The sequence below is a fragment of the Micromys minutus genome (genome assembly GCF_963924665.1).
Source record: "Micromys minutus genome assembly, chromosome: 12".
Taxonomy (NCBI): Eukaryota; Metazoa; Chordata; class Mammalia; order Rodentia; family Muridae; genus Micromys; species Micromys minutus.
Genome location: NC_137981.1, coordinates 54,049,295 through 54,064,185, shown reverse-complemented (window position 1 = coordinate 54,064,185; position 14,891 = coordinate 54,049,295). Strand labels below are relative to the sequence as shown.

Here is a 14,891-nt window from a genome sequence, read left to right as displayed (position 1 = left end):
TTTAGACACACCACCCATCACTCCATCACTCAACACTGATGGCATTTGGTTACCCGCATCTTCCGGTCATTGTCACTAGAAGCCAAATACTTCTGTTGGCCACCTTGACCAATGTGGTTAGCCCCACTTTATAGATGGAGAGTTGGGGCTACTATGGCAGGAAGGCTATCACCTTCCTCTGTGAGGGTCAGCCATGTCTTAGCGTGTTAGCTAAGTGGCTAACAATCTAGTGGCTCTGGAAAAAAAGGAGAAGTCTGTCTCCTCCATGAGACTGAGCAGCCAAGAAGCCCCATAAACCAGGCAGGCTCATTGGCAGCCATTTCCCCAGCTTCTAACCCTTTATGGAGTATGAAAGACAAACATACCGCGTGCTACATTGCTTGACCCTCAGAGTCTTCCTTTTGCTTATTCAGTTGCAAAGAGACAGGACCTTGAAAAAGCCAGCTCCTGGTAATCCAAGGGAACCCAGGACCTTCTGAAACCATGGCCCCCTCCCATCCTGCTCTTCGGTTCTGGACCCATCTTTATCTGTGCTGTCTCTTTCTGATGCCAGCAGGTAAGTGGGCGCCACCACTACCACTGGGATTTCCTCTTACCACTGTGTGCTCACAGGGCACACAGTGGACTCTTCTGAAGGCTGGCTCACTCCATTCTCACTCTCAAGGGTACTGGGGGCACTTTAGGTCCACAGGGTGAAGATAAAAGGGTGTTTCAACTCTAGTACTAGCAGCTTTGTTGCCCTTGCATGTCCCAAGTTTTAGTGTTCCTGACCTCAAAATGCAAAGAGCATCATAGACCATTCAAGATTACTGTGGGGATGAAGGATGCTGACATGCAGCGCACAGGTTAGGGAAGATGGGGCGTACACACGTAGTAGCTATGGTCATTGCACTACTTTCTATCCCAGTGGTTGGGGGGGGGGAGGCTTCTGGCTTTGTGTAAGGCAGTTCCTTGCCTGCTCAGACAGAAGAGCCCCTGAGTGGAGAAGCTATTATGCAAAACACGACGGAAAAGACAAGATAAATCCCAGCAGACAGTTTTGCAGAGCTTTGCACTGCTGAAGAGAACCGATTGCAGCTGGTGATTTAAGGACTCGGGTGCTGCCCTGCGTGGGAGATGTTCTCATGGGTATCAGTCGCTTGTCGTAAAAGGAGGTGGGAAGGAAAAAAAAAATCTCACTATGAGCCAGGCTCATAGCAGTGGGCGAAGCCCCTCTCAGCCATCTCCCATCCCTACCCCATGCTGCTTGAGGCCCTCTGGTTCTGGCTGGGACTGGTTTCTAGGTCTGAGCTTTCTTGTTCAGCGATGGCAACCCTCGTTCCCTGACTTAGATTCAGGGGGACACCAGGAGTGTTTGCTGTTTTCCTGGTGTGTTATTTTGCAAACACAGTGGCAGACTGGTGCTGTGTTAAGCACCAGTCTGCATTAATGTATGGAATCTCAGTGGGGTTTGAGATGGGCTTCCTATGTGTACCCCTTGTACTGAGGCTACATGATGTAGAAAGCCACTGCTTTGATGGGACATGGAAGGAAAGGCACAGGCTCACCTCTTTGACCTCATGCAGACTCTTTTCTGTCCCTACCCCATAGTGTCGGTTCAGCAAGGCTCACACACCCACGCTGAGGACCGCCTGTTCAAACACCTGTTTGGAGACTACAATCGCTGGGCACGGCCTGTGCCCAACACTTCCGATGTGGTCATCGTGCGCTTTGGACTATCCATTGCCCAGCTTATAGATGTGGTGGGCCTGACCTTTCGTGCTGCATTCCCTTGATCAGCCCCCCAGCCCACATGATCCTTCTCTTGGTCCTCCCTGAATACAGCTAAGTCCTTCTCCCACCAACCCTCAAAGCCCACCCTAATCACAGCATGCAGCTACCTTGTTGGGTTGTCATGGTGTCTTTATTCCCATACCTCGGAGCCCCCAAGAGCATAGTTTGTCAAAAGATGGTTTTCTAAAACACATGTTCAAACCCCCTCCTGTGGTCCGGGTGACCATGAGGAATCTGAGTGCTCATCACAAGAGGGGAGGCTGGGCTTGGGAGTCCTGTAATTAGATCCCCAAAGTGCCTCCTATAGACTCTGTCTTGTGGGCTGGTTCATAAGTCTCCCAACAGTTTTTGCTTTCTATCTCTGCTACCCCAGGATGAGAAGAATCAAATGATGACCACCAACGTCTGGTTAAAGCAGGTACGTCTTCCCTAGTAGGAGCTGGCAGATGTGTCCAGCCCCTTCTAGGACTCTCATTATCCAGCAACAAGATGCTACTTGTAGGGTTATGATCAGTAGTCACCTAAGGTGTGAAGCAGGCTGCTCTCCCCGTGGCTGGCTTTTGTTTGGCCATCCTCTTTTTCAACTGTTGTTTCACCTACAGCATCAAGGGACACCATTCTAAAAGCAAGTATCTCTAGTACCAGGTTTATAGGACAGCTCCCTGAATCAGCACCGCATGCATCATAGGACAAGGGGGTACCCAGATGTGCCCAGCTCCAAGACCCATCTCCTTTTATGTGTGGCTAAGAGTCTGTGCTACCTGACAAACAACCCCAGAGCTCACAGGCATAAAGCAATGACCCATTTACCACACTTTATGCTTCTGTGACCTAGTGGTCCGGTGGTTTTCTCTGCTTCAAATATTGACTAAGGTACTTACTTGGTAGCACCTGGCCAGCTGTGGTTAGTCTGTTGCTGTCTAAAATGGTTTCCCTTACTTGTATCAGCTTGTTCTCAACCTGTGGGTCACGCCCATTGGCAAACCTCTATCTCCAAAAATATTTACATTATACTCATGCCAGTAGCAAAATTACAGTTGTGAAATAGCAATGAAATAATTTTATGGTTGAGGGTCACCACAATGTGAGGAACTGTATTAAAGGGCTGCTTCATTAGGAAGGCTGAGAACCACTGCCTTACATGTCTGTCTTTTATGTGGGTATTTGGAAAGCTCTGGAAGATTCTGAAAGGCTGGGATCCACCATGCATGCTCTCAGTTTTCTTCCCTAGGGTCTCTTTGGTAGGAGATTAGATGGATTCTTACTTGGTGGTTCAAGCCTCCCTGAGTGAGGGTCCCAAGAGTCAGAAAGTAGAAGCTGATAGCCATTTATGGACCTATAGTGGTCCAGCCTTCCTCCTCCTTTATTCTACAGGTGCAGTCAATAAAGGATCTAGAGTCAGGAAGAGACAAAGATACCATCTCTCCATGGAAGGAGAGCTGTAGAGTGTGTGGAACTCTAGGATGGGCCACTGTTGGGCAGACTCAGGGACTAAGGTCTAATTGGAGCTAGAATCTTACCTTATCTATCCTGTCAGCCCAGCTAACCCAAAGGCCTTAAAGTGGAGATGTCAGGAGAACAGGGAAGCTAGTCCGTGCCCTCACCTTCCTACTCTGGCCCCTTGGGCATCTGACTGGTCTGACTAAGAGGCTAGTAGGCAGAAACCCACAAAGGCCAAGATGACATTTCAGAGTCATTCAAATTGGTCCCTTGCTCACTACGGGCCTTCTATACACAACCCCTGACTCACTGGGTACTGGATGTGTGATAGCTACATCTCAATTAGATGCATTCGGTCAGGGGCTGCTCTGAGCCAATCGCTTCTGACATTGTTCACTTTGGAGTTGTTGGAAGTTCTGAGCCTCATCTCTATGGATGGGAACCAGTGTGAGGAGAAAGCTTTGAAAGGCATGTGGTCATGTCAGGTCATATCATGTGTGTGTCGGGGTGGGGGGAAGGTCTAGATCCTAGATCACCACAGTTGTTCTGGTTACTCATGCCAGGGCTTGTAGAGGAGGAGAGGAAAGAGCATTGTGGTGAACTAGGCCTTCTGTTGCTGCCTGGAACTAACCTGAGATGCTGGAGAAGTTATAGACCCTCTGGGAGCCCCATTATCCTCATCCGTGAAGAGGGTGACTCATCTGTCTTAGGCCTATGACACTCAGATGCTCCCATTTGATGTAAATGTTTTCAAATGTTATATGGACCTGAAATCTTGAAAGATGGACGAGCTCTGTGCTGGAGACTAAAGGGTAAAACTTAGGTTCATACAGTGCTTGCCTGGGTTTGATTCCCTACACCACATAAATTGGGCATGGGGGCTCATAAAATCAATTCCAGAGGTTGGGAGTAGGGGCGGAGGAGCAAACATTTAAGGCTAGCTTGTGCTACACAAAACCCCATTAAACAAACAAATAAGCAATAACACCCCCCAATCTGGTTTTAAAACCCACTTGGGCCTGTTCTGGTGGAAGCACAGTTGGGACCTAGAACATTCTCTTCCTGCTGGGATGCCTTATCGGGAGGTCTCCAGAGCATAGTTTGAAGGTCACGGGTGACTCTCCTGGCTTCACTGGCTATCTCTGGCAAGCTCCACATGATGAATGAATGACTATATAACAGATTCAGAAGGCAGGAAGAGTCCAAACAAGGGCTAGGGGGACTGGCATGAGTAACCAGCTAGAGGGACAAGTGTGCCGGTGCTGGCACCCTGGGAATTTAACTACTATTAGAGCAAAATGGGCTGATATCAGAAATGGTTTGCCTTGTCCCCATGCCAGAGCCTTTTCCTAGCATCACAGATCTTGGGGTTTTGTGGGGATAGGGGAGGGACTCAGGGGTTCTATGAGTCCCCCAGCAAGGCAGTACCCTGACGTGACCGCTCCCCTGAGCAGGAATGGAATGACTACAAACTACGCTGGGACCCAGCTGAGTTTGGCAACATCACCTCCCTCCGTGTCCCTTCTGAGATGATCTGGATCCCAGACATTGTCCTCTACAACAAGTAAGAAGCCATTTCTTAATTAAAGTGTATGTCGGTAGGGGAGGAAGCTCAGTAAGAGCTCTTGCTGTTTAAGCAAGAAAATCTGAGTTTGAATTCTCAGCATTCACATAAAAGCTGGGAATGGTGCTCTGCTTGTCCATCCCCCTTCCCTTCCCGTGTGTGTGTGTGTGTGTGTGTGTGTGTGTGTGTGTGTGGCTTAGTTTTAGGTAGCATAGTCAGTCCCCTGGTGATATAAGCCTTAAACACCTGCTGTTTGCTGCTGCAGAAGTCATATATTCCCAGGCCCCAGGCCCTATCTCTGTGCCCTGAGCAGGCACCTAGGATCCTTCTCATTTCTGCTTCTTTCTGACAGATCAGGAGCAAAGTCCCAGCAACAGACAGGTCTGAGTTTTAAGACCGTCAATAAGACAGCTAGTTGCTGATACCTGATTGCAATGCTCTTCTGGTAGGACAAGGGTTAGTCCAAACTGCTGCAGGGATTTAAGGGGTGTGTGGAGCACACCCTCCTCCGGATTAGTAGGCAAAGGGTCAATGAAATCACATGGTCTCGTTTGCCTAATGTGAGCTTGTTGCCATCTAGTGGTAGTTATGTGAAATGGCCAAAATTATCACTACAGTTTGGTGGCTGAATGTAGGAATTGAGGGTGAAGAATAAACCATTTATTTCTACCACAGAGGACTCAGAGTTCTCTGAAGTTCTGCCTGCTAATCTCTTCCTTGTTCCTCTGAGTCCTCCTGTTTTTATGCCCACGTCTCCATCTCCCAGGTCAAGGGCTAATTAAATGGAAGCTTTCATAATAATCCTGTTGAGCCCAGCCAGAAGTTCCTCCTGGTCTCAGAAGCATGCCAAATGCCCAGCTGCATGATGATGTCACGTGAATTCATCTCATTTCTATGTAGTTCCCCAAGGGCAGGGGGCACATCTCACATCCCTCAGGTACAGGCCCTGGCAGACGAAACCGGCCCCCAATACTATGCTAAATGCACAGACTACAGGGCTTTTCCTCTCCAGCCAAAATGTCAGTCTCTTCTGGAAAGGAACAAAAGATCTGGGTACAAAATCTAGGATATTGCCCTTCCAGAACTGAGTTCCCATTTACATGGTGAGGGAAATCAAAACACTCAAAAATCGTTACTCTAGTCAAGTATGGTGAAGCATACCTATTATCCCAGAATTCAAGATATTGAGGTAGGAGGATCACAAGTTCAAATCCAGCCAGTAAATTATGGGCCAGCTGGAGCTACATAGTAAGACCCGTCTCATAAAACAAGAATAAAGCCCATGAAAAACTTTACCGTAGTAAATGGATAAAAATAGAGGATCAGACTATAAATGTTCCATGATTTAAAATATGTAAAATTAAGGTACAGTCTTTATGGCAGTCAGATATGTAATTATAACATCAAAATGGCAATAATAGTTATTTGTTCTAGTTTATTTGAAAATTTTACTTCTGCAAGTGAAACAATGGTATTTAAAGAGACAACTCAGATACCTCTGTCTGTCTGCAGGAAAGATTCACACCCTGCACAGATGGCCCTACTTAGCTAGTCAATAGTGACTTTGTTTACCCAGTTGCCCTGCTTCACGGAGGAGGCAGGTACGCAGGACCTCAGCTTGTCTCCTCTTCCCAGTGCAGATGGGGAGTTTGCGGTGACCCACATGACCAAGGCCCACCTCTTCTTCACGGGCACTGTGCACTGGGTGCCCCCGGCCATCTACAAGAGCTCCTGCAGCATCGATGTGACCTTCTTCCCCTTCGACCAGCAGAACTGCAAGATGAAGTTTGGCTCCTGGACATACGACAAGGCCAAGATCGACCTGGAGCAGATGGAGCAGACAGTGGACCTGAAGGACTACTGGGAGAGTGGCGAGTGGGCCATTATCAACGCCACCGGCACCTATAACAGCAAGAAGTACGACTGCTGCGCGGAGATCTACCCCGACGTCACCTACTACTTCGTCATCCGCCGGCTGCCGCTGTTCTACACCATCAACCTCATCATCCCGTGCCTGCTCATCTCCTGCCTCACCGTGCTCGTGTTCTACCTGCCCTCGGAGTGCGGCGAGAAGATCACACTGTGTATCTCCGTGCTGCTCTCTCTCACCGTCTTCCTGCTACTCATCACGGAGATCATCCCGTCCACCTCGCTGGTCATCCCCCTCATCGGCGAGTACCTGCTCTTCACCATGATCTTCGTCACCCTCTCCATTGTCATCACGGTCTTCGTGCTCAATGTACACCACCGCTCCCCCAGCACCCACAACATGCCCAACTGGGTGAGGGTAGCCCTGCTAGGCCGGGTGCCCCGGTGGCTGATGATGAACCGGCCCCCGCCACCTGTGGAGCTCCATGGCTCCCCGGGGCTGAAGCTCAGCCCCAATTATCATTGGCTGGAGACCAACATGGATGCTGAAGAAAGGGAGGAGACAGAGGAAGAGGAGGAAGAAGAAGATGAGAACATATGTATGTGTGCAGACCTCCCAGACTCTTCCATGGGCGTTCTCTACGGCCATGGCAGCCTGCATCTAAGGGCCATGGGGCCTGAGGCCAAGGCTCCATCCCCGACTAGAGAGATCCTGTTGTCACCTCAAATACAGAAAGCACTAGAAGGTGTTCACTACATTGCTGACCATCTGAGGTCTGAGGATGCTGACTCCTCGGTGAGTTGGGCTGAGGGAAGGGTCCCCTTCATGGGTGATTGTACCAGCTTAGCAGGGGAAAAAAACATCCCAGCCCAGGGCATCCCTTTGGGTAACCCCTTCCCTTCTTGGAAGGACTAGTCTCCCTCGGTCATATCTGAGGAGTCTGGACTCTGTCACAAGAGAGGAGCACTAGTTAGAAGTTCTTTGGTCACTTTCTGGCCAATCACAGAATACCACAGGGCCCATCCCACTTTGTTCAATCTAAGTACGAGAGAGTGAGCAGGAATTGGGGAGTTCAGATGCTGGTCTTCGTCTGCTTTGGCTTTTCCTGGGCAGCCTTTCTATGAGAGGGTGGAGGCAGGGCAGGGAGATAAAGAAACTGCTCTGCGCAGGGACAGAAACCAAGTACAATTGCATCAGCTCAGTGCATTGCTGGCTTCCACACTACCTTGTGGTAGAGGGTCTCCTCCATCTGGGTTCTGGGCATTCTGTGACTTTCCCTATTCACTCTCAAAACCTGAAGATTCTCAGCTGAGCCAGGGTGGGCTCCCCAGAGCTGCATATAGTAAATTCTTAGTGTTCAGAACCTGGTTGTCCCCCTTACCAACCAAAAGAGGAGTGAAAGGTCTATGGTTACTGTGGGATGATCTTATTGAGTAGATAAGAACATTGATCATTAATTTGGAAATGTGTAAGAATTTGGATCTTCTGGCTTGACCTCTGAGCTGAAGAGCTACAAAAACCCAGCTCTTCCATACTGACTTGCCCTGGGCTACAACCTGCCTCTTTCTGTCCCCTTGGGTAGGTAGCATGGGACAGCACATTATTAGACAGCTATAAGATGACTGTGAGCTATATTTAAATTTTTCTGATTTTGAAGACCTATGCCCTCTGGGCAGTCTTAGCATCTACTCATGTCCCTCTGGACTCCTAAACCTGGAAATATATGGAAATGGAAAAAAAATAGAATGGGATTCCCAGGGATGTGTCAGCCCTGAGCTAGGCCCGTTTCTCTCCCCACCCATCTCTATGTATGGGATAGCCTTGGATTCACAATCCTTCAGTAGTCTGGTGACTGCTGCCTTCATGGGGCTGGATGTGAAAGGACGGTTCCTCTTTCCAAAGCTTGGTTCTTGTCACTGTAAGCCCAACTCTAACTGCAGGTGAAGGAAGATTGGAAATATGTGGCCATGGTGGTAGACCGGATATTCCTCTGGCTGTTCATTATCGTCTGCTTCCTGGGGACCATCGGACTCTTCCTTCCTCCATTCCTTGCTGGAACCATCTGACTTTGTGTCCTTCCTGTTGGATCCAAGGTGGCCTTGGCAACTGCCTTCTGTGACTGGATCCTGTCTCTAGAATATTCTTTTGATTTAATACCATCTGCCTGCGATGTTTCTTTGAGACCCTCAACCTATCCTGGACTTTGTATCCTTTTTTTTTTTTGCAACAGCTCATGGTGCCATTGTTGTGACAAGCACCAAGACATCTGTTAGGGATGCCAAGGAACTGGAAGAGGTGAAGGCTGTTCTACAGAAGGTGACAACATTGTGGTGACATGGAGGGAAGAACAAGGTATTCCTGAAAGAGCAGTAGGAACTGTATATGGCAAAAGGGTCAAACAAAGGGATGGAGGAGTCAGACCAGGGCCAAGGGAAATAGAATACCCAATGATGGGCGTGTGGGGACAATGGGGGGGTTGCCTCCTGTGGAAGAGTTCTGCACAACAGTGTGGATTCAGAAGTGTCAGAGAGGCCATCCAACTGGGGTGGGGATGCTGGGAGGAAGGTTGGGTATTTTTAATCCAGGCTTAGTGAGAAGCTCAGGGTCTGCTCTGAACCTGTCTCTATGTGCTTTGCAAAAAATTACCAGAGGAATAGGGTTACTTCCAGAAGCGGGGCACAAAGAACGTTCTAGAACAGTGGTTCTCAACCTGGGTCGTGGGGGTTATAACTCTTCTGAGAGTCAAACAAGCCTTTTACAGGGGTCGCATATCAGATATACTGCATATCAGATGTTTACATAGCATTAGGAAGGTTGAGAACCACCGATCTAGATGCCCTGGGAGATGCTTGAGGTAGAACAGCAACATTGGGTGCAAGTGTCTGGGCCATTATTCATCTGAAAGCACCTTAGAGCCTCCATGTTCCCCTCGGCATTGTGCCTCACTGTTCCGTGCTACAAAATAAAAAGAGGGACAGTAATTTCTTCAAGGGGTCAGAGCCACCTTCAACTCATCAGTGGACACAGAAAGAAGGCAGTCTCCAATGTTGGCACCCTTCTTGCCACCTACGAGCCCTGGTGCCCAGTTTCCTGCTCTGTCAGCAGCATGTCTTCTTAGGAACCGAGATTTTTTTTGCTTCAAGCTCCTTTAGTTGTGTACTCTTCCAGGGCAGAGTCTCTGCTTTTGTTTTTCTCACTTAGCCTAGTGCTGGGCGACAGAGCTCAGTGCCTGGACCTTTCGTCCTCAGTAGTGGAAAGAAATCAACCGGGTTGCTTTGGGCTCCAGAAGTACTACATAATACTAATGCTTTGGGGGAGGTTTCTTCCCCACACTTTCCGGGGTCCCATCAGGAGGCTAACCTGCTCTGACCTGCTCTGTGCAGCTTGTTCTTGTACTTGTAATATTCCATGACCCTTCACTGCATAGGAGCCCAGGGGATTGATTGGGCCTTTTAGAACATTCTCCAGTCCCCAAGGGATTAGACTACAGAAGCTAACAGCAATGGGATTCAGGGTCACAAATGGATATAGATAACAAGGTAGGAAGCAAAGTAGGGTAAGTTTGTTCTCTGTCTTAGGGTGCTCTCCTTCTGAACCCCACACATAGCACCTCGACAGACCTAGGAAATCTGCTTGCCAGAAGCTTTACCCAGACTCCCTTGCTACCAGTTCTCATGAGACCCTACTCAGCCTCAGGCCTTGGCTCCCCCTTTTCTCCACTGAATGCAGTCTACACCAGTCTGCACTCCCCCTCTCAATTCTAAGCCCCCAGACATGATTTCCTGATGGGAGATGCTTGTAGGATTATCCGCATCTCCCATCCTTCTTGCATGTGAGCGAAATGCCAAAATAAAGCTGAAATGGCTGCTGTCAAGATTGTCATGTCTTTATGCCAGCCACCTCAGCTATCACTGGTATTCTAGGTGGCTTGAGGGCAGTCAAGAGAGGAATGTCCTGGAGAGTTGCCTTTAGATGAAGTGTCACCACTGCCCACATGGGCAAAGGGCACGGGACCACCACACATTTCTCATTGGCATCAATTAGCACCTGCTCTGTACTAGACAGGGATGTAGCTAATTCTTCCAGGGCTGTGGTTTCAGGTCTGCTTTCTCCCACAAATATCAGATCGAATGAATGATACAGTCAAGCTAACCACAAAGCAAATGGTAATGATTTTAATTCAACCACAGATCAAAAAGATAAATGGATGTTATCCACAAACATGAGAGAGGTGAGGAGCAGATGTGAAAAGGGGGAAGAGAGAGAGGAGGAGTAAGAAAAGAGGGGAGAAGGAAGGAGGAAGAAGAGAAACACAGGAAGGACATGAAGTCCCGTTCTGACCTCTGACTCCGCTTCTTCCCTGTGGCGCTCAGTTTCATAAAAACACAGAGCCCTGTGGCTGGATGGGCTTGTTCCTGGATTATGGCTATCCATCCAGGCCAAACTCACATTAAATAAATTCCAATGTACACTGTACAAGAGAGCCAGGCTCAGCCCTCACCAGCTTCTCTATAAAACCCCTCCCTGTCCCCTCAGTATCAGGGGTCCCTGAGGGCCAAAGAGGACGGAGAAATACTGGCTCTCAAATGTTCATGCAGAAAGCCATCTTGGCTGGTAGGGGTATGGTCATGACCCCAATGATGCTCCAGCAACCCAGGCTGGGGTAAGAGGGGATAGCTGGCAGAAGTTCCCCTATGAACTGTGTCACCCCACCCCAAGTCTGTGCCCAGAGTCCTTTCTGTCCAGATGCAGCCTGAGTGACACATTCTGGGGTGGGTTGGGGAAGGGGGAATCGTGCAAAGTGGTGGGGGGGGGGACTCTTCTCAGCTTTCCCTAGAAGACCAATAACCAAAGGCAAGGCAGGAAAGGTATGCCATGACAGGTGGGGGCAGAAGATGCAGGCAGGGGCTCCTCCCTTGATCACTCTGCAGGTGGGCGGGCCAGATTCGCCACAACCTTGGCTTGGTCCACAGCATCCAGCAGGTTCTTGGCATCCACAGCCAGGGTATGGGAGGCTGTGAGCATCTGCCGTTTGCAGTCCTCACTTAAGGATGTCACGGCGTTCTGCTGAGCCAACCGCATCTTGTTGATGAGCTCTGCCAGGTCTTTGTTGAGCAGTTTCTGGGTCCCTTCAATCTGGTGAAGCACACAGGGGAGGCTGAATGAGTAATGGGTCAGGGGTGTTCCTGGGAGACAACTAATCTCCAGCCTTGGCTAAATCCACCCTTCTGCACAGACTGGAGCTGGCCCACAATGCAGCAGGCATCCCAGCGACCTCCTTCACAGCAGCAGTCCCTGCATGCTGACTGGAGCTCTACCACATTCACCCATTTTGATGGGTGGTCTTGATAGTCACACTGATGGCACTTAGAGTGACAGTAGAAACAAACCTCTGGGCACGTGTGTAAGGGGGTTTCTAGATAGGGTTAACTGAGGTACAAAGACCGGCCCTAAATGTGGTGCCAGCACTCCACAGGGTGAGGTCTTGGGACAAGCAAATAGGAGAAGGCATTTATCATTTTCCCACTTCCTAGCTGTAGATGCTGTGCGAACAGCCCCCTCATGCCCCCTCCACCATACCTTCCCTGCTGCAATCAATGAACTACACCTTCAAATTCTAGAGCCAAATAAACCTTTCCATTGAACGTTTTCCTGAAACATTTTGCCCCAACAACGAGAAAAGGAACACACCGATTCTTTAGCTGTCTGCGTTCAAGTTCACAGACCAGATCCCATATCTATTTAACCATTGCGACTGGTCGTGTCAAACCTTCCCATCAGATCTGCACTGGGAAACTCGCCCAGTGAGCTGTCCAGATTCTTAGGAGCAGTCTCAGCCCTAGGGTGACACCTGCCCAGCCAGGACTCCTTAGTAGGGCACTGGTGTCACCCAGAGGTAGCTAGCTCTGCCCTTGGACAACCACAGGCAGTAGAGATCACATGACAGCATGTGCCACACAGATGACCACTGGGAGGCAAGGCATCAAAGCACTGTATTTTCCAGATGAGAAACATCTGTTTGCCATGGCCATGGGGACATTACAGTGCAAACTTGGCATGTTCATTCTTGAGCAGCCCTGGAGGTCAGAATCCTGAAATAAGTCCCACAGTGGGCTAAGGGCATCGACGGAGCTATGCTCCTGTTAATGAGTTCAGGGGAGAGTCTGTTCCTTCTTTTTCCCAACTCTGACATTATCTCTTACCTTGTGGTCCCTTCCAACAGAGGCATCCCTCTGCCTTAAGCGCTGCCCTTGCATTCCCTTGTCTCTGACTCTGATCGTTCGCCCCTGGATACTCCGTTATTACCTCTCCTCTTAACTTTGTCAGCTCAGTAAGGTTCCCTTTGCATGTAAGTGACTCCACATGTGGGTCACAGCTTTTTTGGGATATCACTGTGTGTCATTCCACCTGAGCCACAGGACTCCCTCTTGACTTCAGGAATAGTTTATTATCTCAATGAGATAGCTAAATGCAGAGAGTTACTAGGTAAAGGGTGGTGGGTGGGGGGAAGAAGGTGTACATTTACTTACATATACCCATTGAGACTATTTGAGGCCTAGACTGAGATTTTTTTACTAGGTCCCAGGGCAGGCTCAGAGCCCTGCGGTGCTAACAGCTCCGATGTTCCGCAGAGACATTTGTTGGGAGAATTAAGGCTGCCCAGATGGCTCTGGTGGAACTTACAGCCAGAGACAGGGGGAAGCACAGTAGGCATGGCCGAGAGCGAGGACACTCACCTCTGTCCGAGAAGATGCTGGCAAGGAGGGCAAGAGATCGTCCACGCTGCCGATGAGCTTCCGCAGGTTCAGCCCTACATTCTGAGGGAGCAAGAAGAAGGCAGCTGTTCCACCTGCTTCTCGAAAAGCTGCCCTTCCTGGGACTTCACTGGGTGACTACCTGGGATTGTACTCCCTAGGGTTCCCTTGCTCACGTGGGGTCTACAGGGCTGGCCAATGAGAGGGACATAGTGGTTTTCCTCCCAGGGTCGGTCCTGGAAGCCCCATCTCCCTGACCCACTCCGGCTTGGCTAGTCACCTTCACCACCACCACATAGTCCTCAGGGGGCAGCTGGCTGAGCTTGTTCTTGAGTTCCAGGACAGCCTCCACCAGGGTCATGACATTGTGATACACGAGGTCATCCGTCCTGTCAAGGTTGGCTGTGGGCTGAATGGACTGAAAGAGAGGGGTGGGTGACTTGTGGTTCACCAGGAAAACTCCTCTACACTGTCATCCATTCCTGGGAAGACACACGGGTATCAACCAGGGAAGAGGCCTCTGCCCTGGGGTAGAACCACTCCTTCTGCCTCTGGGGTCACGGTCCTCCAACTGGGGGACCCAATCAAAATGTTAGTGTGCTATCAGACCAGCCCCAGTGTGAATATCATCTAGCCTTGGGGTCCATATCACCTTAACATTTCTCCAGTGATTTTTGTGTGAAGCTGATACTGAGAACACACATTCTGGAACCAGGAACGCCAGTGAACAGTAGGATGTTGGTATCTGGGGGAAGGCTCAAGAAGGGAAGACACCCACACCTCCCAATCCTAGGCTTAACCAATGAGACCATTCCTCTAGTTAGGGAAGAGACCCAGGAGATGAAAAAACTGGCTCTTCTCCCATTTTGTCCTGAATTAGCTACGGGGCCTTAGACAAGATGCACGTGCTCTCTGGGGCTCATCTACAATACTGGACTGGATCATCTCCGAGGGCCTCTGAACATCTCACTCAGGTCTATGATTTCCCACAGTCATAACTCTAATACATACCTGCGCTCCAAGCCGTGGTGGCTTCTGTGGGGGCCCCGTGAACTCGGCTGTAATAGGAAGGACAGAAAATAGGTGACGGTCCCAGTACCTGGTCTATCTCTTTCTCCCTTCTTACAATCAAGCCAGTGCCCCATCTCTACCATCAGGAGATCCCAAGAGTATAACCCCCAAACTCTGGGAAGGTGACCAAGGAAATAGGATCTTGGTCTTCCCACATTCCCAGTAGCCAGGGACAAGATCTGTCCATGGCATAGCAAGAAAAAAGCCAAGCTGCATGAACACAGCAATGCTATGCCTTGGTGTGCTTCCTCCAAGATTAACAAGTTCCGGAGAAACAGCAATACTGGCTTTTACACATCCACGAGAAAGAAATTCACAGTCTGCAGGTGGCACTTGGTACAGCTGCAGCTTGGCGGGGGCGGGGAGGAGTAAACTTTAAAACTGAAGATGATTTTTTTCATACTATCAACTCTACTCT

The 14,891-nt window shown here is 49.5% G+C and overlaps 2 protein-coding genes across 2 annotated transcripts in view; one reads left to right on the top strand and one right to left on the bottom strand.

Annotated features, from left to right (window-relative positions):
* Positions 1-483: 483 nt before the first annotated feature.
* On the top strand, positions 484-8,747 carry CHRNA2 (cholinergic receptor nicotinic alpha 2 subunit; the record flags this gene model as incomplete). Its single annotated transcript, XM_080926463.1, has 6 exons — positions 484-556; positions 1,591-1,742; positions 2,147-2,191; positions 4,668-4,777; positions 6,413-7,442; positions 8,588-8,747. 6 exons carry the CDS (start codon positions 484-486, stop codon positions 8,711-8,713), a joined length of 1,536 nt encoding a protein of 511 aa, XP_080782589.1. The 3' UTR covers positions 8,714-8,747.
* A 2,136-nt stretch (positions 8,748-10,883) lies between these two features.
* Positions 10,884-14,891, bottom strand: part of PTK2B (protein tyrosine kinase 2 beta) — a 116,028-nt gene continuing 112,020 nt past the window's right edge. Inside the window, exons 28-31 of the mRNA XM_080926465.1 lie at positions 14,414-14,460; positions 13,683-13,820; positions 13,385-13,465; positions 10,884-11,783 (exon numbers count right to left, since the gene is read on the bottom strand). Of these exons, the coding sequence (XP_080782591.1) occupies positions 11,568-11,783; positions 13,385-13,465; positions 13,683-13,820; positions 14,414-14,460 (482 nt within the window). The 3' untranslated portion in view covers positions 10,884-11,567. The remainder of the gene's footprint in view (positions 11,784-13,384; positions 13,466-13,682; positions 13,821-14,413; positions 14,461-14,891) is intronic.